Here is a 26,312-nt window from a genome sequence, read left to right as displayed (position 1 = left end):
TTCTTCACGTTCTGCAGATGTAGATACCACTGGTTCTTCATGTTCTGCAGATGTAGATACCACTGGTTCTTCATGTTCTGCAGATGTACATGCCATTTGTTCTTTACGTTCTGTAGATGTAGATGTCACTGGTTCTTCACGTCCTGCAGATGTAGATACTAGTTCTTCACGTTCTGCAGATGTAGATGCTACTGGTTCTTCACGTTCTGCAGATGTAGATGCCACTGGTCCATCACGTTCTGTAGATGCCATTTGTTCTTTACGTTCTGTAGATGTAGATGCCACTGGTTCTTCATGTTCTGTCGATGTAGATGCCACTGGTTCTTCTTGTTCTGTCGATGTAGATGCCACTGGTTCTTCATGTTCTGTCGATGTAGATGCCACTGGTTCTTCATGTTCTGTCGATGTAGATGCCACTGGTTCTTCTTGTTCTGTCGATGTAGATGCCACTGGTTCTTCATGTTCTGTCGATGTAGATGCCACTGGTTCTTCTTGTTCTGTCGATGTAGATGCCACTGGTTCTTCACGTTCTGCAGATGTAGATGCCACCACCGCCATCTATTGCGCGGCGGTTAAACTTATGACTCTCGGTCCGAACAGGCAACCTGGACGTACGGACCAGGTTTGTTCGTATCTCTGAAAGTTCGTATCTCTGAAAGTTCGTAAGTCGAATGTTCATAAGTCGAGGCTCGCCCTTGCCTGGCACAGCGAACGTCCCGCGGCACCACGCGGCCCCTTTGAAGATTGCCGATCGCGCGATCGCGACGCCGCGAGCCAGACTCGAGCAGTCGCGCGTCGACTCCACGTGTCGCTCTCTCCTCCAACACCAACCAACACCACCAACACCTCCACTTTCCACGCGCCGCGATTGTACGGCCTATGGGGGACTAGGCGGGCGAAGTCGACCGCGATGGACTACGAGGAGGAGCAGAGGAACGAGCTGGAAGCGCTCGAGTCAATCTACCCGGACTGCTTCTCGGGTGGGTTGCGGGTGCGCCGAGGTGCGGAGCCCTCGCCTTGCCTGACCCGCACGGCCGGGGGATCGGATCCGTCACGGGCGGTGAAAGCAGGAGAGCCCGGGGCTGCGCGAGCTCGCCGACGAGGCCTCGGTGTTGTCAGAACCCGAGCGGGGGTTCACGATGCGCGCAGTGTGCTGGGTGCCGCGCCAGAACTGCTCGGGGTGTGTGGGCGACTTTACCGTTTCACGACGGCTCTGTCATGGTTCACTGAGCCAGCACTGCCGAGAAGCTGGGCTCAAGCCCCGGGGCTTCCTGCTGTAAATCCCCACTCGCCGAAGGTTTCGGCGAGTGGCTGTATCGGAGACGGTGAGCCAAGCGTGGTCTGCTGGTGTCAGCCCTGTCAGGGTGCGTCTCTGGTTCACAGCCGCCGTGCCACTTGCTTCAAGTTCACTGCATGCGGTGATTGACCACGGGGCTCAGAGAAACAATTCCCCCCCCCCACCACGCTCGTGAAGCCGTCTTACTGACGGGCCAACTGCGCGGATTCAAACTTTGGAGCCTGGCCATGCCAGAGCTCAGTGCTCTTGACCATTGATCCACTAAGACAACCGAGACTGAAATTCCTACGCGTCGTGTACGTTTGTTGAACTTATTTCGCACGGAACGTAGACAACCGTGCTTATCGGGATGTGCGGGGTAAGTGTTTGCTTCCACAGAGCCCTGTCCAGGTTTTGAGTGAGGGCCGGTCTATCTTCGCTTGCATATACACGTGTGTGTGTGTTTTTTTTATCTCCATACCAAGCCCCACGCGCATGCGACTGCGATATATTTATCTCTTTAATCCGTCATCTTGACATGTAATTACGTTATAGGGCCTGGGTGGTTGCGTGATTGCGCGTGACGAGAGTGTTTTAGCAATGCAGTAATATTTTAATTTCTGGCTGAACAATTTGCCATTAAAGTACCGTGTTTTTAGATAAACGGACTCAATTCAGTGGTATCAGGATTCAGATTACAATTTATGTGGGTTCTTTTGTCACACCTGTTTTGAATTTTCGCCTTTCCTTGAGGAAAAAAAAAACCCCGAGTGATTTTTAAAGACGCAGCCATGAAATGTCTCAAGACGCGCTCAGTTGCTGCTGTGTCCTGTACAACGCTTTCAGATCCTCGATGAAAAGCGCTCTCTGAATTTAATTATTATTACACCACTGCTGGCAGATGAATCTCCTAGCTGTAGAGCTCTTTTCTACATGGTATTTTGCCTACTCTTCCACGCCAGAAATTAAAGAGATGGGAATGCCCACATTTTACCCCACCATACGTGACCTGACGATCAATTAACTGTGGTACATGCATACCTGTCAACCCCTTATCAGTGCCCCTACCTTATTACAGACCAATTCAGACCTTATCGGTCACCCCGTGCCCCTTATAAATCTCAAAGTCCCATCACAAGGGAGAAACACCTATTTTTTTATGTTTCCCGTATTGAAGTGGCTGTACGCTGTATGGACCTGAACACTCAATCTCTTTGTACAGGTATACCATATGGGTTGACACGGTATGGACACGGTACCCTGTTTAAACTGGGAAGAAGTGGCGGTGGTATTTGCAGCTGTCACGCCGGGAGATTTGACTGGTAACCTTTGCTTGAAGAGTAATCTCACAAACAGCTGATGCCAGAGTTAGGAATACTGTTTCTTGTTCGGGCTAGTGCCATAATGAGCATATTTATATTCGTATTTATAGTACGTACTGTTATTTGACTGAAATGTATTTAATGCCTCTGAATGTGAGAAGCTATTCAAATTATGAACCATTGAGGTCTATTTATATGTTTATTATTCAACGTTAAATCAATGTGTGGGTGTGTGCGAGACCAATTATTCATTTGGGTCTCATGAAAGGCTGCTTGAATTCTTGATCTGCAAAATTGCTTTAATCGAGCCCACTGTAATTAAACACATCTCAGCGCTTTGCCTGCATCGTTGCAGTATTTTTTGTATTTAATGCATGCACGTGTGCTTAATAGTAGTCACACGCAAGTCGAAACAGGCTCTGCTGTCAGAAATCCTAGCCAGGCACTCGTGTAACGCACGGGTCTTTGGGGATCTTCGTAGCATGGAGATCCCTGCTAGGCGATCCTCAGCCGGCACCGTTGAAATCCTGGGTTCAAATCCAGGCGATTAAACGAGAGTTCGCACGTTGCTACGTACAGTGCTCTCCTTAAGTGTGACGCAACAGTCAAGGCGATTGAGTGGGTATTGGTGAGATGGTTGGGTGACTTGGGGATAATGCCCTGTCGATAATGAGCCAGGGCCACCGAAGTCATGGGTTCAAATCGGGCCGGGGTTTCAGTTAAGTGAGTTACACACACAAAAGTATCCATTTCCAGCTCTGAGAACCAAATGGTTTGGTTTGCTTGACATGCAAGTAATATGTGTGCCTCTTGTGTGAACATAGAGGCCTGCTTAAATGACCTTGGATATACTTGTAGAGTGGTTATATGGATCATCTGACAGGGCTGTCCTCTGACAAAAGGAGGTGCGCAGCTCGTTGTATGAATTTGAATAGGAATATAATTGATGGCAATAGCACCATTTGAGTAAAATTATGGAAAAAACCTCTGAAAATCTATGGTACATGCTAACAAATATTGTCACCCTTTGGCAGTGTTGACAGTGGCACCACCAGCCTTCACGATAACACTGACTTCTGACATCGGAGACGACAGCAATCAAGGTATGACCACATTACTCATAATGCACTCGGGATGGGTTGTGGATTTCAAATCTTTAGTTTTTTTCAAGACTTATCATGTTTTGGATTTTCGACCATTTACGTTTTGTAAAATGAATGCGTTCGCGCGAAGTAACGTCACTTATGCCATGTGACACCACCGTCCCAGAACTTCACCCAGTCACCACCACCAAACCACAACCCAACCACCTGCATCACCAATCCAACCAATACCACCCACTGCCACCGTCCCAATAGCCTACTCAACACCACCTCTCCCACACCTCCCACACCTGACTCAACCACCATCACCACCACTATCTCAACACCCTACGTAACTGCCACCACCAACCCTCTTAATCAACTGCCACCAACCACAGCCACCCACACCGCGCCGCACCCAGCGTAATCTCGTCGGTTGCGCTGCGTTGCGCAGATGTGCAGGTCACGCTCAAGTTCACATACGTGGAAAAGTACCCCGACGAACCTCCGCTCTTCGAGGTGGTCGGCCAGGAGAACCTGATGGACGAAGATGTCGCCGACATCACACGGCTGCTGGAGGAGCAGGTAGGGGCGTCGGCGCTGGCACAGTGCCAGTGATGACCCAGAACCTCCCACCTCTTTGTCCACTGGCACATCTGTGCTTGAACAGGGCCAACGATGACCCAAAAATACCTTTGTTTTTACTGCACAACTAAGCTGTGCAAAGACAGCCTGGTGGAGCTGTGCTGCCGACGCGTTTTCTTCAGTCGAACGTTTGCGAAGATTTTTGTCGCCTCAACCAAGAAATTGGGTGCTGTGCCCGAAATTTGACGGTGCGCTTGTGTGTGTCACGTGTGTCACGTGTGCAATACCAAGGCCACGGAGAACCTGGGCATGGCGATGATTTTCACCTTCGCATCCGCCGTACAGGAGCGACTCAATGAGCTCGTTGATCAGATGAAAGTGCGCAAAGAGGAGGACCTGCAGCGGCAACAGCGAGAGGCTGAGGAGGCCGAAAAGGTACGGACGAGAGCTGAGCTATGCCGTGGCCAAGCGGGAGCGCCTCTTCCACTTGTTGCAGGGGGGGCAAGATGTTAATTACCTTGCCTAGTATGCAGGAGGGGCATGGGTTCGATCCCGACCCTAACGCCTGTATATTTGGAGTTTGCATGTTCTCCCCGTGGTCGTGTGGATTTTTTTCCGGGTCCTCTGGCTCCTCCGGTTTTTCCCTCCACATTTAGAGGCATGCGTTGCGAGTATTTGGCTGCCATAAATTTGAACATGATAAGCCACTTCGTTGGGCTATTATTTGTGGCCACGTCATTTCTGCAAAAAGCGACACAGCTCGGTGGGGCTTACCTGGTTTCGTTTTTAAGTTTAGCTTGCGGTTTGGGTGTACTCGTCATAACCTAATATTATTATCACGCTTGTTTACCCAGGAAAGCCTCACTGAGTATCATTACTCTTTTCCCAGAGGGTCCTGCCACTTGGGGAGGCATTTGATCGCTATTTATATTCCAAATGAGCAATTTGCGGGTAATGTTTGGAATGTCATTTTGTTTCCACCGTTGTGCCGCCTAGCTCTCCGATGCGTTTTCGGATTGTGCCACCTGTTATTCAGCACGATGTCCGACATTTCACTCCCAAGTGGTGCGAGATTCTTCAGCTCCAGCACGTGTGGAGCAAAACATCGGAGGACACGCGGCGCAACCCGAAAAGACACATCAGAGAGCGCTCGAAAAATACGTACATGGTCACAGCACAGCATCTTATACCGTGATCGCCCACCCGGTGTGTTGCCCTAGGTAACCTTCCATGGCACACCAGTCACGATCGAAAACTTCCTTTCCTGGAAGGCGAAGTTTGACCAAGAGAGGTTGGAAATGAAAAAGAAGAAACAACTGCGAGAGGAGGAGCAAATTGGGAAATCGAAGCTTTCAGGTATCGTCACGATACGTCTGCCGCATGTGGCCGGGGAGCGTGTGGGTACTCCGATCTCTCCCAGGACTGTCTGCCTAGCGTCAGTGAGTAGGCTAATCAGAGCAGGGTACTCTCTCCAGAGCTCCCTCAAGTGGAGGCCCCTTCTGCCAGCAGTGGCATGAGCAACCAATTGCAGGGCTGCACCTTTACCTGTTACATCTTTATATTTTTGCGAGTTGAATAATATGGTCATGCTGAGACGCTTCATTACAGAAGTTGCGTATACAGTAGACTCGATTAGCAGCGCTAATGACGGGGAGGACGGCCGCGAATAATAAAAAATGGCAGATAACCAAAAAATATAAATTTTCTGCAGATCTCTATCCCAAAAAATCACTAATATAGGTATTTCTGTTTTTGTAAGCACAACTGACGATTTCGATTTAGAACGAATACTAACGATCGACGCATGTGCTCCGTGATAACTTTCCTGCTCCCACACAGAAGACTCGGGCCACTAAGTGGGTGATAGCAGAGCCACGCCAATCAACATCAATCAAACTCCGCCCACTGTTGTAAAGATATGCAACTACTGTACTGTAGAGGCGATCACGTGGATTTAGGATTAACTGGAGCACATATTTGTTCGGTTTAAGCACGTGACTTAAAATAAACATTTCCAAGAATAACATGTATAACTGTTTTTAGACGATTAATTTGGGCTAAAGGGAAAATCCACGAGTAATTAATTTGTCAATCTCAGGTGCGCGGTTAATCCATAAATCGTATAAACTGCACGCGGATAATCGAGTCTACTGTATATATCTGCCTGTTAGATCGTGTTTATTTTGACTCAATTACATGTTGTATTCGGTATTAGCTCAGTAAACGAATGTAGCGTAGCATTGGTTGATGAAGGCAGGCACCACAGATGTGGAAGCGTCAACGTATAGCACAATGAATTTTGAAAGTGAAAAGTAACATGCGCATTGACCATCTACCCAGAGGGGCCCTTGTGCTAACAGAAGTCACTTGAACGCGTGTGTTGTTGTCGAGTCGAAAATATTTGCCTCGTGCACAATTAGTTCAGCTAATATGCTTCAGTGACGGACGATCACTTGTGCAGTGATGGATAATCACGAATGGAAAGTAGGTTGCCACCCCTGCTTTAGCATAAGCCTCGAGTATAACCGCTGATGTTTGAATGGACCCACGTGCGCCAACTTCCATCTCTCTTTCTCGAAACGCAGGGAAGCAGCTGTTTGAGACGGACAGAAACCTGGACACGTCCGACATGCAGTTTCTGGAGGAAGGTACGAGGGCGGTGCCTTTTGGCAGCGTCTTGGACCCACTTTCATTTCACACACTCATTTGCTCCGGGTGGTGCGGCAGAAATGGGAACGCTGGTAGTCAGCACCCCGAGGCGTACGAATGTATGCCAAACTGCTTTCACACCGTACGTAGCCACCTGCCCTAATCGGAGGTGCAGGGAAGACCCACAGATCGGGCTGTGCGCTCGCACCCAGTGCTTGATGTTAAGTTCCAAGTCAGCCTTCGCTCCGTGGGAGGTGTTTTGGCCGCTTTCTGTGGGCCGCCTTTCCCCCAGCCAGCATCTTCAGACGCTGCTCTGTAAATTCACATTGTTTTGTAAAGACTCACGCGAGGACCCAGGCTCGGATAGACTCTGACCGCCTCTTTATCTACAAAACAAACATGCTCAGCTTTCTGTACAGTGCCTTGAGATGTGGGGAAAATGTCCATGCAATATAAATCCGCATTGTATAGTACACGTGCGTGCGGGTGTGGCTTCTGGTGTTGCCACGAGTCACCTCCTTCCTTGCCGCGCTACACGGAAGCCGTGAGCAGTGGGATTCATGCGCCCGCACCCCTCCCCCGCCCTGCGCAGGAGACAACGTGGAGGTGGACGAGTCGCTCTTCCAAGACATGGAGGACCTGGACATTGACGAAGACGACGATGAGGATGAGGACCCGACCTTTAACCCCGCCGATCTGGACAGTGACGAGAACTGAGAGCCCCCCACGCTCGAGTAAACTACAAAAAAAAATACTCTACCTACCCGACGCGTCGGAGGAGCGCGATTGTCGACACTGGCTGCGTGCGTGCAATGTCGTGTCCCGTGGAGTACCAGAGGCCTCCACGATAGCGTGTCGATTCTTTTGTCTTCATTCACCTGGCGGCTTCATATGCACGAGGCTCCGTTTGAAGCGTTGCCTGCCTTTGTTTTACAACGCGGGAGGTGGAATCCTCCAGGCACTAATGTTACTGTCGTCGGACAAGCGCAGTAGTGCACACAATGACAAAGTATTAATGGCCTAATTATTTTGAAGCTCGCTCGTCGATTCACCCGCTCGTGTGCACGCCTTGCATCCCATCGTGACAACCAGCGACGCAACACCGGAATAAACATTTTTACATCGACGCACGAGGGGGTGAATCGTTTGTGATGACAGCGTCTCTCAACGGTGATAACGATGGGGACTTCGCCAGGGCCAAGATCTAGCACGGCTGGTATGGCAATCGAGCTTCCTTTTATGAATTCAAATACCAACGAAATTTACAAATCGTCATCAGCAAAGATATGTTTTTGACATAGCAAGCGTCTATGCTGGGATGTCTCAATTCCCCTAAACCGCTGAAACATAATCGTCAATTATCAAAAGGTGTAAAGGGACAGGCAGACCGAGAAGCGAGGTGGTGTGTCGGGGATGCGACGGACTGGATGTTGGAGATGATGGCCCAGTACGAGTGAGTGTAGAAGAAGCGCAGGAAGGTCAGGCCCACATGAGAGGAGAAACAAGGAAGGAGAATCGATTATGTAGGTTCATAAGACAGGTTTTTTTGGGCTAGATTGCGTAAATGTGTCGTTAAACCCCTAAACCACCGGACACAGCCAATTAGTAAGGTAAACAAAACGTGCCAATTCGGTACTAGTACAGCACACGGGTGTGTTGGAGAGTAAACCCACAACACAACATTCACAATGCAGGTATGGATGTTGAAATTTCGCACTGTACGTAGCGAACCCTGCTAATCGGAGGTCATTAATCATGATCATTTACCACCAGCTTTGCTCGGTCATCAGACATCATCCACCACTTTAAATCTTTTCCTCATCTCAGGGCTGGGTATGAGTATCACGTGGTGTGGCTACACTAACAGGACGGGCTGAACCCTGGCATAGGCACACGGGCGTCATTGTGCACAGTCACAACCATACTTAAAATATATTTTAAAAATATAAAAACGCTTTATTGCAAGCTTTAAAAAATTCTGTGATCAATCCCTGGGCAGACTTGGTGAATATCTGCAGCTCTCACTGTAATGTTTGAGTGTAAGATGGCAGCCTTAACCCGGCCCACTGTTAAGTGAGAAAGCGCGACCTCATGCCACCATCAGCCTGGCGGCCGATCCTCAATCGACGATCTCCCAGCCTGCAGGGCAATGAATCGAGCCACTGTAATGTTCTTAACTTGACGATGTTGGACCACCCTGTCCATATACAAAAGGCACCAGACACGTTTGGCGAACAAAGGCGGCAAATATCCAAACAGCAATGCATTTGTGGCTATCTACCCACAGACGCCACGGCCGTCCTAAATCCTGACATCGTCATTTTAGTCTCGTCAACTTTCGTGACTTCTTGCAGCAAAGCGAGGCAAAGGCGTCCTCGGCTGTGTCGAGTGGTGGCGGGAGGGTTGGAGGGTTCTCCCCCTGCTCATAGGGGCGGCAGGGAGCGGGCCGGCACGCAGTCCCCCAACCAGCGTGTCTCAGGGAATCCTCTCGGCCATGAAAATCTGGGAAGCCGTGCGACGAGCCTGCGTATGGAGAACAAAGAATACAACGATGGCACAGAGAGAGGGAAGTTAATTGGTACGTGCCGGGCATGGGAGTGCGCAGCGAGGGATGCGGGCAATGGAGAGAAATCGGTGGAGTGATTTGCGACCGGACTGCGACGACGAGTGACGAATCGCCCCTTGAAAATATTCCGCTGGTGGTAACCCTGGGCGTTGTTATTTGTTGAGAGATGGCAACGGTTTAGGGAGGGGTAGCCCAATATACGTTTCACGCTTTTATGTCGCGTACAAAAAAAGAGAAAGGGGCGAGGAATCTACGGCCCGGTGAGCCTCGTTTCTTACGGCTTGAGATGGAATCGAGGCCTTAACGCTCCGAAGCGGCCCACAACCGATATTTGTCCACCACTGCCAGCACCTTAGCCGCACTAATCGGGTGCTGGGGGGGAATATTTTCGACCTGGCAACAACACCGTTTATAGTTTGCAAGGGCGTCTCACAGTGACAGAAGTGACTTGAGATCTGTGTTAATGTGTAGTTACCCTTCAAAGATATGAAAACAATCCTATTTGGTGCTCAATAAGGTAAAGCTTTATCACCCCGGTTTTATACTGAATAAATATTTGGCACCCCTCCTAGCGTTGCACCCTGGGCATCCGCTCTGACCGCCCACTCCCCTATAAGGCCGTGCCCTCTTTTCTGTCAGGGAGGGGGGGGGGTGTGGCCATGCGTCTCGTACGCACTGACCTCTCTCTCTGCGTCGGTGAGCTCCGTCGTTTCGGCCGCCAGAACCTGGTATTGGCGGTGCCGCAAGGCCCCGAGGGGCCGGCGGAACGGGCGGAGAGCTGCGGTGGCCACGGCGGCAGTGGCCACGGCGGTGTTACCGGTGGCGGCACGGAGTAGCCGGTCCGTTGTCTGCGCGCTGTGCGCCGGGTCGAAGATTAGCAGCCACACAGTGCCATCTCGCCTCTCCTCCAGCCCCACCACCGTGCGGCTGTGACCTGCACAGCAAGGTCAGAAAGGTCAAGAAGATTAAGGAGGGCTCTCGTTCACAGCAGTGTGAAAATGCTAAGCAAAAACATCATCGACAAATAGCAGCGATATCAACAACCTCAGAAACGGCATCATCGTCATCAACAGCAGCAGCAGCATCAATTGCATCGTCATCATCAGCAACGTTAATATTATTGGTGACTGTGTCGGGGATCTGCGAGCCATCCTCACGCACTCGCACCATGCAGACATGAAATCTCCGTACTCAGCATAGCACACACCAATCACACGCACGGGAACACACTAGACGGGGGTCAAGGGTTAAAGGGCACTGACGTCACACGGACTCGGCGTGCGAGACGGAGATGGAGGGGTTAAAAAGGGGCTGTTAAACGCGTGTTTGGGGTTGGTTTTAGGAACGAGTGTGGCTGTGGTTTAAAGAATAAAGAAGCGCTTAAACAGCCTCCGACTCCTCTTCAACTGTACCAAGTGGGCAATTCAGAGAAGGCCCGAGCACAGTGTAGCTTGTTATTATATTTACTTTCCCATTTTGTTACGTGTAAATTGTCGATACTGCGTTGTTTGCAAACATTGTATTTCGTCTACAATGACTTCCTCAGTGAGTAATTATCTCAAAAAGCCCTTTGCTCTCGTGCCTCAAGATGTACGGGACGGTGGCGCGGAATGAATTAAGTGGCGACGGCGGCGATGATGATGATGATTATCACCACCAGCGAACGTTCGTGAACGCTGGCAAATTTTCGTTTGCGCGCCAGGTCTCACCCTGATGCTGCAGGTAGAGCGGAGGCAGCCGAGTGGACACCACGAGCTGACCCGGCGGGGGCGCCCTCTCATGACCCCTGCCCCGGAAGTAATCCGTGACCCACGCGAAGAGCAGCGGGTGGGTGCCGCCCTCCCCCGTGGCGCGGTGGAAGTCGACGACACGACAGCTGCGCACGCGGGACCAGTGGAGCAGATGGGAGACCGTCAAACTAAACTATAAACTGTTTTATTTTAGCAGGTAAGGCCCACTGAGCTACATAGCTCTTATTCAGAAGCGAGCTGGCTGCCACAAATGATGGCTCAACGAGGTGGCTTATCATCATGTGGGAATTTAGAGCAGTCAAATACTCTAAAAGCGTGATGTGGAGGGAAAAACTGGAGGAACCTGAGAAACATACATATGACAACGGGGAGAGAGAGTACATGGAAACTACAAATACACAGCAGGTATCGTCAGGATCGGGATCGAACTCGCGACTTCCTCCATACCAGGCGAGGGAGATAACATCTTGCCACCGTGGCGCCCAAATCAACACGGAAAAGCAGGGCGGCAGGGCGGCAAGCTGGCGCAACGGTGACGCCCGTTGCCTCGGCAAGAATCGCCCGGGTTCGATTCCCAACTTGGGCGCCGTTCTGTGTTGAGTTTGTATGTTCTCTCCCCCTGCTCCGCATGGGTTTCCCTCCCATAGCTACATAAAACAACACGGTGTAACCGGCCTTTGCCGGTCGCACCGCACACACCGCACTCGCTGCGAGGTGAGCAGGGCGTAGAGCTCCGTGGCGCCGATCCAGGCGCGCGTGCCCCGCAGCTTCCCGGCGAAGTTGGAGGCCCCCTGCGGGTCGAAGCCCTGCTCCCACGCCTCCTCCACCAGCGCCTGCAGCCGCGGGATTCCCGGCATCCGGGCGCCGCCTGCCAAACCAGGCCAGAGAGGGGAGCGGCATGAACTTTAACCTCGTGGGACTAAGCTGTATACAAACCCACGACGCATACATAAAGCGGAACTTTGTTCTGTCTGCACATTATCCAGGTCAATCGACGAAACATCACATTTGCTTTTCTGGTTAGGCCATGTAATGATCTAGCAAAAGTGTGCCGTACACTCGTCCACCACCCGACATAGCCAAACAAATTACATCGTACTCTTTGGTTCTATTCGGTAAAGTCACGTAGGTAAAATATAAAACAACAAAAATCACGACGTTTCGGCCACAACACAAGTGGCCTTCATCAGGTGAAGGGGACCGTACTGTCACGAGGACAGCATTGGAGTGAAGACAGTCCAGCCCAGGTCTTCACTCCAACGCTGTCCTCGTGACAGTACGGTCCCCTTCACCTGATGAAGGCCACTTGTGTTGTGGCCGAAACGTCGTGATTTTTGTTGTTTTATTTTTTACCTACGTGACTTTACCGAATAGAACCAAAGAGTATGGATCCTTGCAGTCACGAAAGCTTCAAATCTAGAAATTACATCGTCACGCGTGCAAGCGTTTAACGCACCATTATTGTTTCGGCTTTGTTAAAACATTGCCTAAAGAGGACAAATATACGAGGCGACGTTTCGGGCAATGACCCTTATTCACTGCACTTAAATTCCGATATATAGTACGGCAAAAAAATTATGGAAGCAACCCAACTTTAACTCTCCATTGCCCATTCTCTTCCCTCCCCTCGCTCCTCCAGTCCTTCCCGTCCTTCCCCATACCCTCTCGTGATCCCCAATTACCCTTCGATCACGGCCACTCGTTCCTCAACCCTTATAGCACGCCCAACGCCGCCTACATCATTTCATTCTGTCGCCGTTTTTTTTCTTCTTCCCAAAACCACATCTTGAGCCTCGAGCGATAGGCACCCTGTAAATAAATAAATAAACTGTTCGACTATCAGATTTCCAGGGCGCGCGGGGAGGAGGTAGACGCCCACGTTTGCACCTTGCAGCCCCAGGAAGCTGAAGCGGTCGAGTCGCGCCAGGCTCGACATGAGCATCTGCAGGTTCCTGTAGCCGCAGCCCCAGCCCCGGTCGCCGCCATCGCCCCGGTAGTGGCTCGTGTCGGCAGCGAGCCACACGCACGCCACGTCCCGCACCGCCGCGCCCGTGCCGTAGACACGTGCGAGCGCCGCCGTGAGGCCTGGGATCCCCGCAGTGCGCGCGGTCAAGTGCCGGGCGGCAGGGGGAGGGAAAGGCTTCTTCTAGCACAGGACCAGAGGCGTTCGTGCGTACGCGTAGATTCTTAACGCGGGCGTAGATTCTTAACACGCGCTTGTACTCGGGAGGGATTTAAAAGGTCGATGAAGCTGCAGGCCTGCAATTGCGTGCTCATGTCATCGCTGGTGGAAGGGCCACCACCGGAGAGAGCTCTTGCGAGCCTCTCAATGAGGTATTTTGGTCTACTCTTCCACGCTGAATGGACGTATTGGAAGAGGTGGGAGCATCCAAGCATTAACCACCATATGTGACCTGCCAATTCGACTGACTGTGGTGCACCCATTAACAACGCTAGGCTTGAAGTATTTAATTAATCATCTTAATGATACATTCCAAGCTGCACAATGAGATGGCACCATGCCTAACCCCCCAAGCGTGTTGAGTGCTGTGCGTCGGGAGGAGTTGATTTAAATCGGTGAATTGTTGCCCGGCTAACAGCCCCCCCTCCTCGTGTGTTCAACGTCGTGCGTCGTTCCGTCTTGTTCGTTCTGCCCCAATCATTCAAGTCTTGTTCATTCCTGTAACCCGACTGCGGTGTCCCGTTCACCGCCGAATCTCGGAACATGCGAGCGGCTCAGCGTTAATTTTATTTGGAGAGGCGTAGCACGGTTGTTTTCTTGAAGACACCGTACTCGCCGCATCGAACTGTAGCGACACGACCGCACTCTATGATAGCTGGCGCCAAACTGTGCCACACCCCCTTCCGCATGTCCTTGTGGGAGCCTCAGTACCGATAAAGTTATTTGATTTTTTCTTACAGTTCCGTTCTGATGACGTACATGTACGTCATCGGTTCCGTACCAATGATGGACATGTACACATACGTCATTTAAAATGTAATCAGAAGAAAAACGTACGTCATCGGAACGGGGAAGGTTTCATAATTCGTATAAACTGTAAAAAATATACCAATTATTATAAATTAAAACCTTGTACTGCGAGTAACTTGGTCTGCGAGTGTTTTGCAAGACGAGCATTTTTTTATAGAAATTTTAACTTGATAAACGAGCGAGGTCTTGCAATACGAGTAGTACGGACAGTATACGTTTTGTCTGCTGAGCGTCACGTGATCACAACTGAGCCGTTGGTTATTTTCTCTCGCTGCGGGATTGTGGGTCATCGTCTCCCATGCTCGGTCTCACTCGGCGTGCCTCACTCGTATAGTCAACATCCGTGCGAGCGTATACTGTTTACTATAGTGTTGTGACCACGTGTGTGTGTTAAGCATTTTTTTATTTTGTGTCCAAGTGTAGTGACTGTTCTTTAGTAACTGTACTGCAAGTGAAAGTCGTCTTACACAATAACCCTCCTCCTCTTCTCCCTCGTCTCCCTCACACCAGCCACGATTAAATTTATTTAATACATTTGATTACTTTATATTAAATTTACATAATAAAAATATAAAAAGGTATTTTGTATTAATAATTTTTATATGAATATTTTTGGGTTGTGGAACGAATCATCTGAGTTTCCATGATTTATTATGGGGAAATTCGCTTTGATATACGAGTGCTTTGGATTACAAACACGTTTCCGGAACGAATTATGCTCGCAATCCAAGGTTTTACTGTATCGACGATTCAATGGTTCGTGGGCATGAGAATTGATTAGAAAAGTACTATATTTTACCAGGTAAGGCCCACTGAGCGACATAGCTTTTTTTCAGAAGCGACCTGGCCACAAATGATAACTCAACGAAGTGGCTTATCGTGTGGAAATGTATAGCAGCCAAATACTCTAAATGCCTGATGTGGAGGGAAAAACTGCAGGACCCGGAGGAAAATCCACGCGACCACGGAGAGAACACGCAAACTCCAAATATACAGCACGGTCAGGGTCGGGATCGGACCCAAGACCTCCTGCATACCAGGCGAGGCAGTTCACATCTCGCCACCGCGGTGCCTTGTTTTATATTACCAGGTAAGAAGGGGTTACACAGTCAACCTCTGTCTGGCCTACCCCGCCGCCGGACGCCGCGTGCTTAGCGTCGGCGGTGTCGCCGGGCGCTCACCGGCGGTGCGAGTGTTGCCGTTGTCGCGGCCGTCGGCGAGGTCCTCCAGGAGCTGCGCCCGGCGCTCGTGGAGCTCCAGCGGGGAGATGACGCCGCGCTCCATGTCTCTCTCCAGGCTGCGCTGGGCCTGGCGCGCGAAGCCCCCGCGCCCGTCCATGCCGTGCTCGCGCTGACGCACGGCGCAACGGCGAGCGGGCACAACGGCGAGCGGGCACAACGGCGAGCGGGCACAACGGCGAGCGGGCACAACGGCGCGGTTTGTTGAGGCGGCGGTGGCAACGGCGCGCTGGCGCGGCCCCACGTCACCCCCCCCCCCCCACCCACCCCCCGCGAGGTCGACGTACCCACTTTGGCCGGGTCGACCGGAATTGGAATATTTATTTATACCGGAGGAATTCGATGAGCTATAAAGCTCTTTTTCCACAGATGTCCAGGAGGTTTCGCAGATATCCAGGCGAGAGGGAAGGGACCCACGGACCTTCGCGGGCAGTATCGTATTCACGATTGGAGTGACGGCACAGTAACACCTCACTGACCAAATCTTTTTGCGAATGCAAATTTAGAATTCAACGGACCGGGTTTATGGCTCAACGTTGAGTTTGGAAAGCAAAATGATGGCGTCTGGAGTCGCCAGATGGATTTCGTTTGTGCCTCCAGAAAACATGCGTATCGGGAATTGTTTGGTGATTTGAGTGATGGATTGCACTTCCTGAAAATTTCGGATCGATTTTGGATTATTTCAACCACGTCCAAATATAAAAAATACATCCTTCGTGCTAACAACAGGGACATCACCGAATGCCACGAGACGTCACTCAGATGATGTCATAGAAGTTAGGTCACTTCCGATTTTGGATAAATCTGAAACAAAATAATTTTTTAGATTGCGAGAAATGTGTTTCAGATTGCCGGAAATTTCTCGGCTTTATGTGGATATACAGGCTGCTTCAAAAAAATGTTAACACTGTGCCTCCAGGCTCTGGAGACCACCTGGAGAGGATTCCAGGCACGCGTTGACAACGACGGCGAACAAGTGGAGACTGGCTTTTTGAAGCTATTATCATGTTACAGTGTATTATCTGTTTTCACATTAAATGATAGTCCCATGTGAGTGTTAACATTTTTTTGAAGCACCCATACATTTTTATGTACCTAACTCCTTAATGAATGAGGGGTTATTTTGAAGTTTATGATGTAGTTTTTTTCAAATGAGGTTTAAATTTCCAGAGTGGCGGGTTTCAGGTGAGTGGCATAGGATGGGCTGCCAACCACTGCAGTTACCAACAGAGGGGAATAAATGAGACTATAACAAAACGCCAGGCACCATTCTTTCCTCTCTGCCATGCTGGCAATGCGACGTCTCGTCAAGTAGGCCAGTAGAAATCAGTTACGTATATAACATTTCTTTCGCACCGCACGTAGCCGTGCTCTTCCAAAGTGTGGGGGACGCACAATAAACTAAACACGAAAAACAGTTCTTAAAGAAATTGGTTTTAAATCTCGATGTAAAAGTGCACAGCTCCAGTGGCTTTGTTTGAAGGAAGAGTGTTCCAGACAGCCACGGAAGCGCATCTGAAAGCGCGCGGTACAGTGACCGTCTTTGTTCCATGGTTGGCCTGAAGCCGCCGCGAGGACGACCGGAGTTTTGCGTGATGATGATTTATGCTCCTTGTCGAGGTCAACCGAGGTATCCGTGGTTCATTAGCGGCGAGCATATTGTGTGCAATGGTGAAGTGGGCTTAAGGCTGGCGGCGCGGCCCGCCCCGTATCCCACTGTGCTGCCGCTGCCTCCGCGATTCACGCCCGCGCTCGTTCACACCTGCAGGCGACGGAACTCCTCGCTCTCTCGCCGGTCTTCCTCCTGGCGCCGCACGACTTCCTCGTTCTGCAGCGCCTCGGCCAGCAGTTCATCCTCCAGTACGCCAGCCTCGCCTGTATCCCGGGACATACGCACGCACGCACACACACACACACGTGTTCACACAGGCATGCAAAAGTGCTCACGAACGTTTACACACGCATTTCATGCACGCGCACAAAGGCAAAGATCCCCCATGTAGCCTGCAACAGACTGTGGGGGCAAGTGCTGTCAGTGAGTAGCTGCGAAGGCCGGCACGGCAACACGAGGGGGTGGGTGGCCAGCACCATGCCCTGCCGCCTTTGCCCTCCCCAGTGGCGATGTTTTTACACCACCGCTACACCAGGTACTCATTTTAGGCCAAGTCAACCAAGGGGATGCCCAGGACTGGTTCAGATAACCGTCACTGGTGTTGGCTGTGAGCGGGAATCGAACTCGGGCCGCCTGAGCGTAGCGCTAACCGCTACACTGCACCCTCTGGGGGTGTAGTGTAGACACGCATGCGCGCACATGCACAAACAAACACACGTTCGCACGTGCAAAAGCCCACACGCGTGCGCGTACACAAGCTCGCATTGTCGCACATGGACGTACACGCGCACGCACCGACGCACGCACGTAGAAGCATGCGCACGTGCTCTCGCGTGCCAATTGGTCCGATCGTTACAAACAAAAAATTCGATAAATTATAATTGATTACCACGCCAGCTTTTGGAATCGAAAACAGATTCCGCATCTAAAAATCAGTGACCGGTGAAGCGGTGACGAACCTCCGGAGAAATGCTGTTCCACGTGCAGCTGCAGCTCCCGTTCCGAGCAGAGGGTGGCGTCGCAAAGCGGACACGCGGCCCTGCCCACGGTCCGCTCCCCACCTACAGAGACGCGTCCGCGGGGCAACGCGTCCGCTTGTGAAAGCACCCCCCTATGGCCGGCCGCCAGACACTCTCCGCCGACACTGGAAATAAGCGGCCTCTTTGCACGGGCCTCTTTGTCAATCCACTGCTGGATGGAGGACCTCCCCGTGCTGTTGAGGGATCGTGGGGGTTAATTTGACCGAGAGGGATCCCCTGGTGGCAGATGTCCTTTTGCGGCACAAGGTTAGCTCCGAGGACAATGTTGCTACGTGGCATTGCGAGAAATATCTAATATTTGGAAGGTTTTGACCAAGATGCCGGCACACATGGCCTACGTCGTGGGATCTATAACGTCCACCGTGTGTAGGCAGATGCACGCATATTTTTTTCGGTTAATACACCCCGCATCATTTACCGGGGGAAGCCTGCCTGATTCAGACCACAAACCTCGGCAGGGAGTGCCAAAACGAGCTTCCAATGGTCCACGTCACCGCCCCTACCTATCATGCCATGGGCTTCATTTTCCAGCGTCATGGAGTCCTATGTCACGAGACACAGGAAGGGAAATCTCCTCGCAGGGGGAAGTGGTGGGGTCTATCGTTGCAGACAAGTCGAAGTGTTCCGCAGCAGCGAGCCCGGACAATGGTGACACGCGCCCGTGATCCAGCGCTGTGGAGGCGGCGAAGGTTGGTGGGTCGCACACACACGTTGACAAACTCTCTTCCCCTGCGGGTCAAGGAGGAGCCATACACTGGGTCGCCGGCGAGAACGCGGTGGAGCAAAGTGCGGACTCCACCTGTGTCCATCTGTTTGGGATTGCGTTTCCCCCTCGCATGCATGGGTTTTCTCCGGCCGCTCCGATTTCTTCCCACATGCAAATGCTTATTAATTGACTGATAACACCTTTATAGACAGAGGACCGCAGATCTTAGGCAATTTGTTGGCACCGGCTCACCGCATAGCTGCCCTTCCTGCTTGTCTGTGGTTCCCGGCACCTACGAGTCGCTATCCGTCTCTTAGAGAGCGAGCGAATGCTGTGCGGCGCATCGCACGTTCACATTTGTATTAATTACGACTGCCATCGGCGTCATAGGCATTTTAAACCTCCGGTACCTTGACTTGGCGGTCGTGACGCGGCCTTCTGAGGAGTGTCCATGGCATCTGCGTGGACACTTTGCAAATGCTGCAGGATCTGCTGTTCCCCCGACTCCTTCAGCCCGCAGAACGGGCACTCCACGCGTACGTCCTACGAGACGTACGTGAACAATCAATGCACGGTGGTCTTAACTGATTGTTCACACTTACGGTGGCTTTCAGACCGCATCCATTATTTTCGTCTCCCCCCTCCTCTTTTCCGAACGTAGATGGACTTGTCCATCTGAATAACTGCCAAATCGCTCTCTGTGGTGCTAACGTTAAAAAAACGCCACTTTTTTCAAATTTTGTTGCTGTGGTTTTCACACCTGATGATGATTGCTTGTGCTGCAGTCGAAACGTCGTGAGAATTTTATTGTTTTATATTTTTATTTTATTGTTTCCCTTCTACGTGACTTTACCGAAAGAACCAAGAATATGAATCCCTGCAGTAACGAAAGCTTTAAATCAAAATTTACTGTGACATCGTGTATAAATCCGCCCCAAGTACTGTACTGAAGAAGCTTGATTCCATCTATCACTCGGCCTTAAGATTTGCATTGAACTGCCCATATAGGACTCACCACTGTGATCTCTACATTGGGTCAAACTTAACATCTCTTAATGTTCGACGGCTTGTGCACCAGATCTTATTTATTCACGATGTACTTACAAAAAAATCCGCAGACTACCTGCTGGATCTCCTCTCTGTTTCAAATAACAAATTTGACCTCAGGTCTTCGCTCATTTACCAGCTTCACATTCCCTATTGCCGTACAAAACTGGAGGAAGGGCCTTTGCTATTGATGCTCCCAGGGTCTGGAATGCTATTGCCAATAAACTGCAACTTGAATCACTACCTATGAGATCTTCATTCAAAACTGCTCTAGAGGAGTTGTACACCCCTAGCTGCCACTGCTATTCAGTTGCCTAAAATAAAATAAAATGTTTCGCTCCGGATGACTGCTGCAAAGTATTAGCTGTATTTTGATTTAGTGTGCTGATCTTAAAGGTGCATTGAAAAATTTGATACTCCGACTGATGCTCCTGTTGTTGTGGAGTGACTCATGCAGCCAGCTGTGGCTCTAGGGTTTGGTGTTACATGTTACGTCGTTTATTGTGAAAATTCGGTCACAGTTCCTATGATCACTGTTATATTGCTTTTATGGCTTTATTTTGGTTTGGCCATGTTTGTTTGTTGTAGTACGGAGTTAGAATGATGGCCGTAATCTAAGTTGTATTGTGGTTGTTGTTGTTTGACTTGCATCCCACTGGGATTTTTGCACACAGTGTTGGTGTATGGTGCTTTTTCAGGAATATTTTGCTGTTTTTTTTTTCCCTGGATTTTCTGTTTGCACAGTCACATAGTTACTTTAAGGTGTTTTCTTGTTCATGTTTTTTTTTGTTTGTTGCGGTTGCACCCGATTCAAGAGCCGAATGGCTCACAAAGCTATACCAAATAAATGAAATGAAATGTGTGCAACAAAGTGACTCAGCACCTGCGAGTAGGTGGCAATGATTGCTGCTGGGTGTAACTGCGATTTGAATAATTTGATGGTGATTTTAGAATTTGCCAAATTGGTTGTTGGCTGCTGTGGGGTTATGTTGCGAGCAGCTGAGATCAATGCAGCAAAAACAAAGAAGAACTTATTTTGTCCTGACGTCGATGCTTCCTGCCTTCACCAACCTGCACTGACCAGTGGGGTGACGTATGATATCAAAATAACTACGAGCCGCATGGCGTGGCGAGGCCCTCATCAACCAGTGAGTTGACAAAAAAGGCCGCACGTAAAAACAACAGAGTCGATAACAAAGCCATCAACTCCCATAACAATTTCACACGAACCACGATCTCACAGCAACGCACCTCCACGCCTTTTCGTCTGCAACGTGAGGGACTCGGAGCCTCCGCCTCCTTGGGGCCACACTCAGAGACGCCGCCCTCTAAATGCCACCGTTCACTCCGGGATTCCTCGAGCCTGCCCGGGAAGCTCCCGTACTTCTCCCCACGGGGACGGGTCGAGTCCGCGGCTCGTGCGGCGACCACTGGCTTAGCGCCGTCGGCCGTGTCGGCACCGTCCGGCGAGGATGTTGCCTTTTGGCCGCCGCTGGGACTGCGACACTTCCAGGGGCCTTGTGAAGGTGCCGGTCGAGCCGAACTCAGCGCATCGTCAGCCTCTCTGCCATCCGCCCCACCCCGCGCTCCGTTTTCCCGACTGGCGGGTGGCGGCGGCGGAGGCAACGGCGAGGGCGCGCCAGCGCTCGCGCTCGTCTCCGCGTGCGCCACGGCGATGTGGAAGTGGAGCTCGTCGAGGGAGACGCCCGACAGGGAGCAGAATGGGCACGAGGGGGAGACCTCGGCGTGGATGAATAAGTGCATCTGCACCTCGGACGCCGACAGCCCCACCTCGCCGCAGATGACGCACGAGTGTGTGGCCGAGGACATGGTCCCTGAGAGCAAGGAAAGCAAACAGGTGTAGGTAGGTGAGCTGGGCAAGCCAATGCAACGTGGGTGTCTACTTAAGCGACAACAAAAACGAAGCACTTTCGTGGTGGCACTGTGACTAGAGCAGGAGTGTATGGAGTGTTTGGCCAAGGGCATGCTTGCTAGGAAAGAGAAGGCTTTTTAAACAGGGTAAGCTGGGAAAGCCAGGCGAATGAAGGTACCTTCCTCGATGGTAAATTTTATCATTTTTCAGGGGGTGGCGCAGTGGCTACGTGGCGGTGCACAAACAAATCAATTGCTGTAATGTACTTCTATGCTCCCACGTCTATCCTTATTGCCATCAAATAAAAAGTTTAACACACGTGGTATTCATGCTCTTCTTATAGTGCAAGGCCATAAAGAAGGCGCCATGTTTTACAGACGATTCTAGTCTGCAGTCGTGTCACAGTAGGGGGGGAGATGCTGCGATGTAGTTCTAACCACATAGGTAATATGCAAGTGATTTTCAACCATCCCGCACTGACCAGTCCGGTGAAGTATGATAAAATTACCCCGACGAGCCGCACGGCGTGGGAGGCTCTCATCCAGCAGTGGATAAAATCGCTCTACAAATACACAGGTGCATTTATATCAGCCTCAAAGTACATGTGTGATTCCATACTGTACAGTATTGCATGGGGTAAACGAGATGACACGGGTTTGTACTCGGCTAATCTGTTCCTCTTTCTGCCTCTCTGTAAATAAAATGTGCCAAGTATCTCGCACCGTTTAGCTTTAGCTTCCTTTTCTCTGTTCGTTATCATTCTTCTGGTCTATGTCACAGCTGGTACAAAACAAAAGCCATTTGCCACTAAGTGGCGGTGACGTCACCACGACGCTTGTGCCAGGCTAGGTGCACGTTGAGGCCACGTTAAGTGTCGAACGCCCGCCGGCAGGAGGTCACGGGGCAGACCCAGGTGGCACGGGTCGACTGACTGAGATGACTGGCTGATGCACCACCTGTGCCCCCTACGATGCCAACTTGCTGTGCTTTATCCGCCCGGTGCTTTACGCGTTGTTATGAGCGTCGCTCCTCCGCCCTCCGTTGTTGTTGGAGGGCGACTGCCTCCAACTGCCCAGTAGCGTCCTTCACGAGCCTCCTCCACAGAGGCCGATCTTGACACCGCTGGTACCAGTCATCGGCAAGTCCACTCAGCTCCACGTCCTCCTGTACCACACCACTCCATCTCTTCTCTAGCCCGTGCCGCTCACTGTTAAGCCCCCTCGATCCGGTCGAACAAAAGCTGTTAGGGCACGCGGTGGCTGGGAATGCGGGCTACGTGACCCAGCCGGTACTGGTATACGGTACTGTATTAATAGTTTAATACACACCGACTGAAAACGTAGTCAGGCCCATTGGTATGTTGCTTGACTCGAACCGATGAATCTGATATGACGAGGTTTCTCATCATTTACGGATCTGATCTCTCTGTTATGATGGGGTTACCTGTCATTTACACGTTTGATTGTTTTGCTGTGATGAGGGTTCTCTTAATTTAAAGATTGACTTCTCAGTTATGATGAGGTTTCTCCTCATTTACAGATACGCTTAATGGTTCTTGTCATTATCAAACGTAGTCTTCAAAAACACAAACGAGAACAATTCTCCACCTCAAGACTTGATCACGACACAGTCAATATTACGCAATATTATACGATTCAATACATGATGCTGATTATATAACGCCAATTACAGGATGTAAATGGATAAATATTATGTAAATATACTCGATACAGAGAGGAGCACGTAGATTCGAAAACATTCGCGTGATAATCACGTCGCGTTTCTGAGACGTGTACATATGTATCCATCTACTGGACATCTGTGGCAAAAGAAGAGCTTCATAGCTCATCGGATTCCTCCGGTATAAGTATTCAGATTCCGATATATGTTGAACTTCTTTCGCACCGTACGTTGTCAACCGCGCTAATCGATGCGCAGTAAACGAGTTTGACCGAACGTCATCAAATGCAGAGTGGAAGTTTGCAAAAGCAAAGTGATCGTTTCGAGGGATTCGATATTTAAATCGGTGTCGCGAACGGAACGCGATGTCGAGGCGGGACAGGGCTGAACATTGCTGTTTGTCGTAGGGAAACTCCGAAATTCGGCATTATAACACATTATAATAACAGCCCCACAAAAACAAGCCCTCTTTGTCTCTCACCAACTCAGCAGACGTTAAAAGTCAAACACGGAAATGTGTTTTTTTAACGTAATTAACAACGCGCAGGATCGGTGTCGGTGAGGCCTACGCTTCGGCGCGGGCAGTCCCGGCGGGAGGTGAGGCGTCTCCCCCCGGCAGGGAAACTAGTCGAGGACGGTCTCCCCGGGACCCCGCGGGAGTCGCTCTCAATCCGTCCACGGTAACCGGGCCTCTCCGACTTCCGTAACGAAACTCCTTGACGAGGTTCACACACGCAGCCACCGACGGCCGGGAATCGCCGTCACTTTAATTATGGCGAAGTTAACGTAAAGTAATAAATGCGAGACACGCACGGGACGACGAACCCGAAACCACCGAAGAGCCGGCGTGCCGGACTCGCGAGGTGACGTTACCCTCATGCCACGCCCATTATGCTAATGAGCAATCGATCTCGACTGTGAGTGACACTGTTTCATTGCATCGCGTGTCAACCCACAGGGTTCACAACTCCGTGCTCTTGTGCAGGGAAACTGAGTTTGCAGGTCCACACGGCGTTTCAATACGGGCAACAACAACAACAATAACAACAAAATGTTGTGTCTCAGTTTTGTGTTTCTCCCTTGTGATGGGGCTTTGTAGGATGAACGTTGAGATTTATAAGGGGCACGGGTTGACCAAGAAGGTCTGAATTGGTCTGTTAATAAGGCGGGGCACTGCTAAGGGCTTTACAGGCGTGTTATCGTTACAATAAGATAGAACCATATATGATAGGCGACGTGTCGGACTAATGGCCCTTTTTTTCACAGCTTATACAGAGAGACGAGTGGATCACAGTTAGAGACTTGCACATTCCACCACGAGGCCTGATGATAATTATTAAATGTTGTTAATCTTGCGAGTGTGGAGACCAATCTCCTTCGCTATTGACCTCATAGAGATTGCATAATTGAGTTCCTTTATACTAAAACTAAACTTTTTATTTTTTACCAGGTAAGGCCCACTGAGCTATGCCGATTATTACTCATTGGTGCTTTCGGTAAAGTCACGGAGAAAGAAAATAAATTAAATAATAGAATTCGACGTTTCGATTGCAACACAAGCAACCGTCATCAGGTAGAACTAACTTTGAGAGCGAGACAAAATACAGACACGGAGACACACAGACGGACACACAATCAGAGAGAGACAACACAGACACAGAGAGAGACACACAATATAGACACACAGACAGACACAATCAGAGAGAGACACAGAGAGAGAGACACGCAACATAGACAGACACACAAGCAGAGAGAGACAACACAGACACAGAGAGAGACACACAACATAGACACACAGACAGACACACAAGCAGAGAGAGACAACACAGACACAGAGAGATACACACAAGCAGAGAGAGACAACATAGACACACAGAGAGAGACACGCAACATAGACACACAGACAGACACACAAGCAGAGAGAGACAACACAGACAGAGAGAGACACACAATATAGACACACAGACACACAAGCAGAGAGAGACAACACAGACACAGAGAGAGACACACAACATAGACACACAGACAGACACACAAGCAGAGAGAGACACACACAGAGACACACAGAGAGAGAGACACAGAGAGAGACACCATAGACACACAGAGAGAGACACGCAACATAGACACACAGACAGACACACAAGCAGAGAGAGAGACAACACAGACACAGAGAGAGACACACAACATGGACACACAGACAGACACACAAGCAGAGAGAGACAACACAGACACAGAGAGAGAGATACAATATAGACACACAGACAGACACACAAGCAGAGAGAGACAACACAGACACAGAGAGAGACACACCATAGACACAGACAGACACACAAGCAGAGAGAGACACACAGAGACACACGGAGAGAGACACACAGAGAGAGACACCATAGACACAGAGAGAGACACGCAACATAGACACACAGACAGACACACAAGCAGAGAGAGACAACACAGACAGAGAGAGACATACAACATAGACACACAGACAGACACACAAGCAGAGAGAGACAACACAGACACAGAGAGAGACACACAATATAGACACACAGAGAGACACAAGCAGAGAGAGACGACACAGAGAGAGACACACAACATAGACACACAGAGAGACACACAAGCAGAGAGAGACAACACAGACACAGAGAGATACACACAAGCAGAGAGAGACAACATAGACACAGAGAGAGACACACAGAGAGAGACACACAATATAGACACACAGACAGACACACAAGCAGCGAGAGACAACACAGACACAGAGAGACAAACAACATAGACACACAGAGAGAGACACACAAGCAAAGAGAGACAACAGACACACAGAGAGACACGCAACATAGACACACAGACAGACACACAAGCAGAGAGAGACACACAAGCAGAGAGAGACAAC

The 26,312-nt window shown here is 50.3% G+C and overlaps 2 protein-coding genes across 8 annotated transcripts; one reads left to right on the top strand and one right to left on the bottom strand.

The window, feature by feature from the left end:
- The first annotated feature begins 740 nt into the window (after positions 1–740).
- On the top strand, positions 741–8,040 carry RWDD1 (RWD domain containing 1). The gene is made up of 7 exons (XM_032976835.2): positions 741–980; positions 3,633–3,701; positions 4,135–4,265; positions 4,557–4,700; positions 5,486–5,621; positions 6,851–6,913; positions 7,507–8,040. Exons 1-7 carry the CDS (start codon positions 911–913, stop codon positions 7,629–7,631), a joined length of 738 nt encoding a protein of 245 aa, XP_032832726.1. The 5' UTR covers positions 741–910; the 3' UTR covers positions 7,632–8,040.
- Positions 7,274–24,324, bottom strand: ZUP1 (zinc finger containing ubiquitin peptidase 1). Of its 7 annotated transcripts, none has more exons than XM_076053342.1 (12): positions 23,901–24,324; positions 22,221–22,301; positions 21,118–21,701; positions 19,230–19,362; positions 18,033–18,134; positions 17,224–17,336; positions 15,405–15,573; positions 13,119–13,316; positions 11,931–12,099; positions 11,190–11,356; positions 10,161–10,414; positions 7,274–9,437 (listed from the first exon to the last, which is right to left on the bottom strand). In XM_076053342.1, the coding sequence occupies exons 3-12, from the start codon at positions 21,694–21,696 to the stop codon at positions 9,390–9,392; spliced, it is 1,932 nt and encodes a 643-aa protein (XP_075909457.1). In that variant the 5' UTR covers positions 21,697–21,701; positions 22,221–22,301; positions 23,901–24,324; the 3' UTR covers positions 7,274–9,389. The 7 variants fall into 7 exon arrangements, with proteins under 7 accessions (XP_075909457.1, XP_075909459.1, XP_075909456.1 ...); XM_076053344.1 differs by having other exon boundaries at positions 22,248–22,301; XM_076053341.1 differs by having other exon boundaries at positions 23,989–24,324.
- Between the last annotated feature and the right edge of the window lie 1,988 nt (positions 24,325–26,312).

This window comes from Petromyzon marinus, chromosome 60 (genome assembly GCF_048934315.1).
Source record: "Petromyzon marinus isolate PM22_M1 ecotype Great Lakes invasive population chromosome 60, UKy_Petmar_22M1.pri1.0, whole genome shotgun sequence".
In the NCBI taxonomy this organism is placed as follows: Eukaryota; Metazoa; Chordata; class Hyperoartia; order Petromyzontiformes; family Petromyzontidae; genus Petromyzon; species Petromyzon marinus.
The sequence above is the reverse complement of the archived record's forward strand: the minus strand, read 5'-3'. Positions and strand labels throughout refer to the sequence as shown.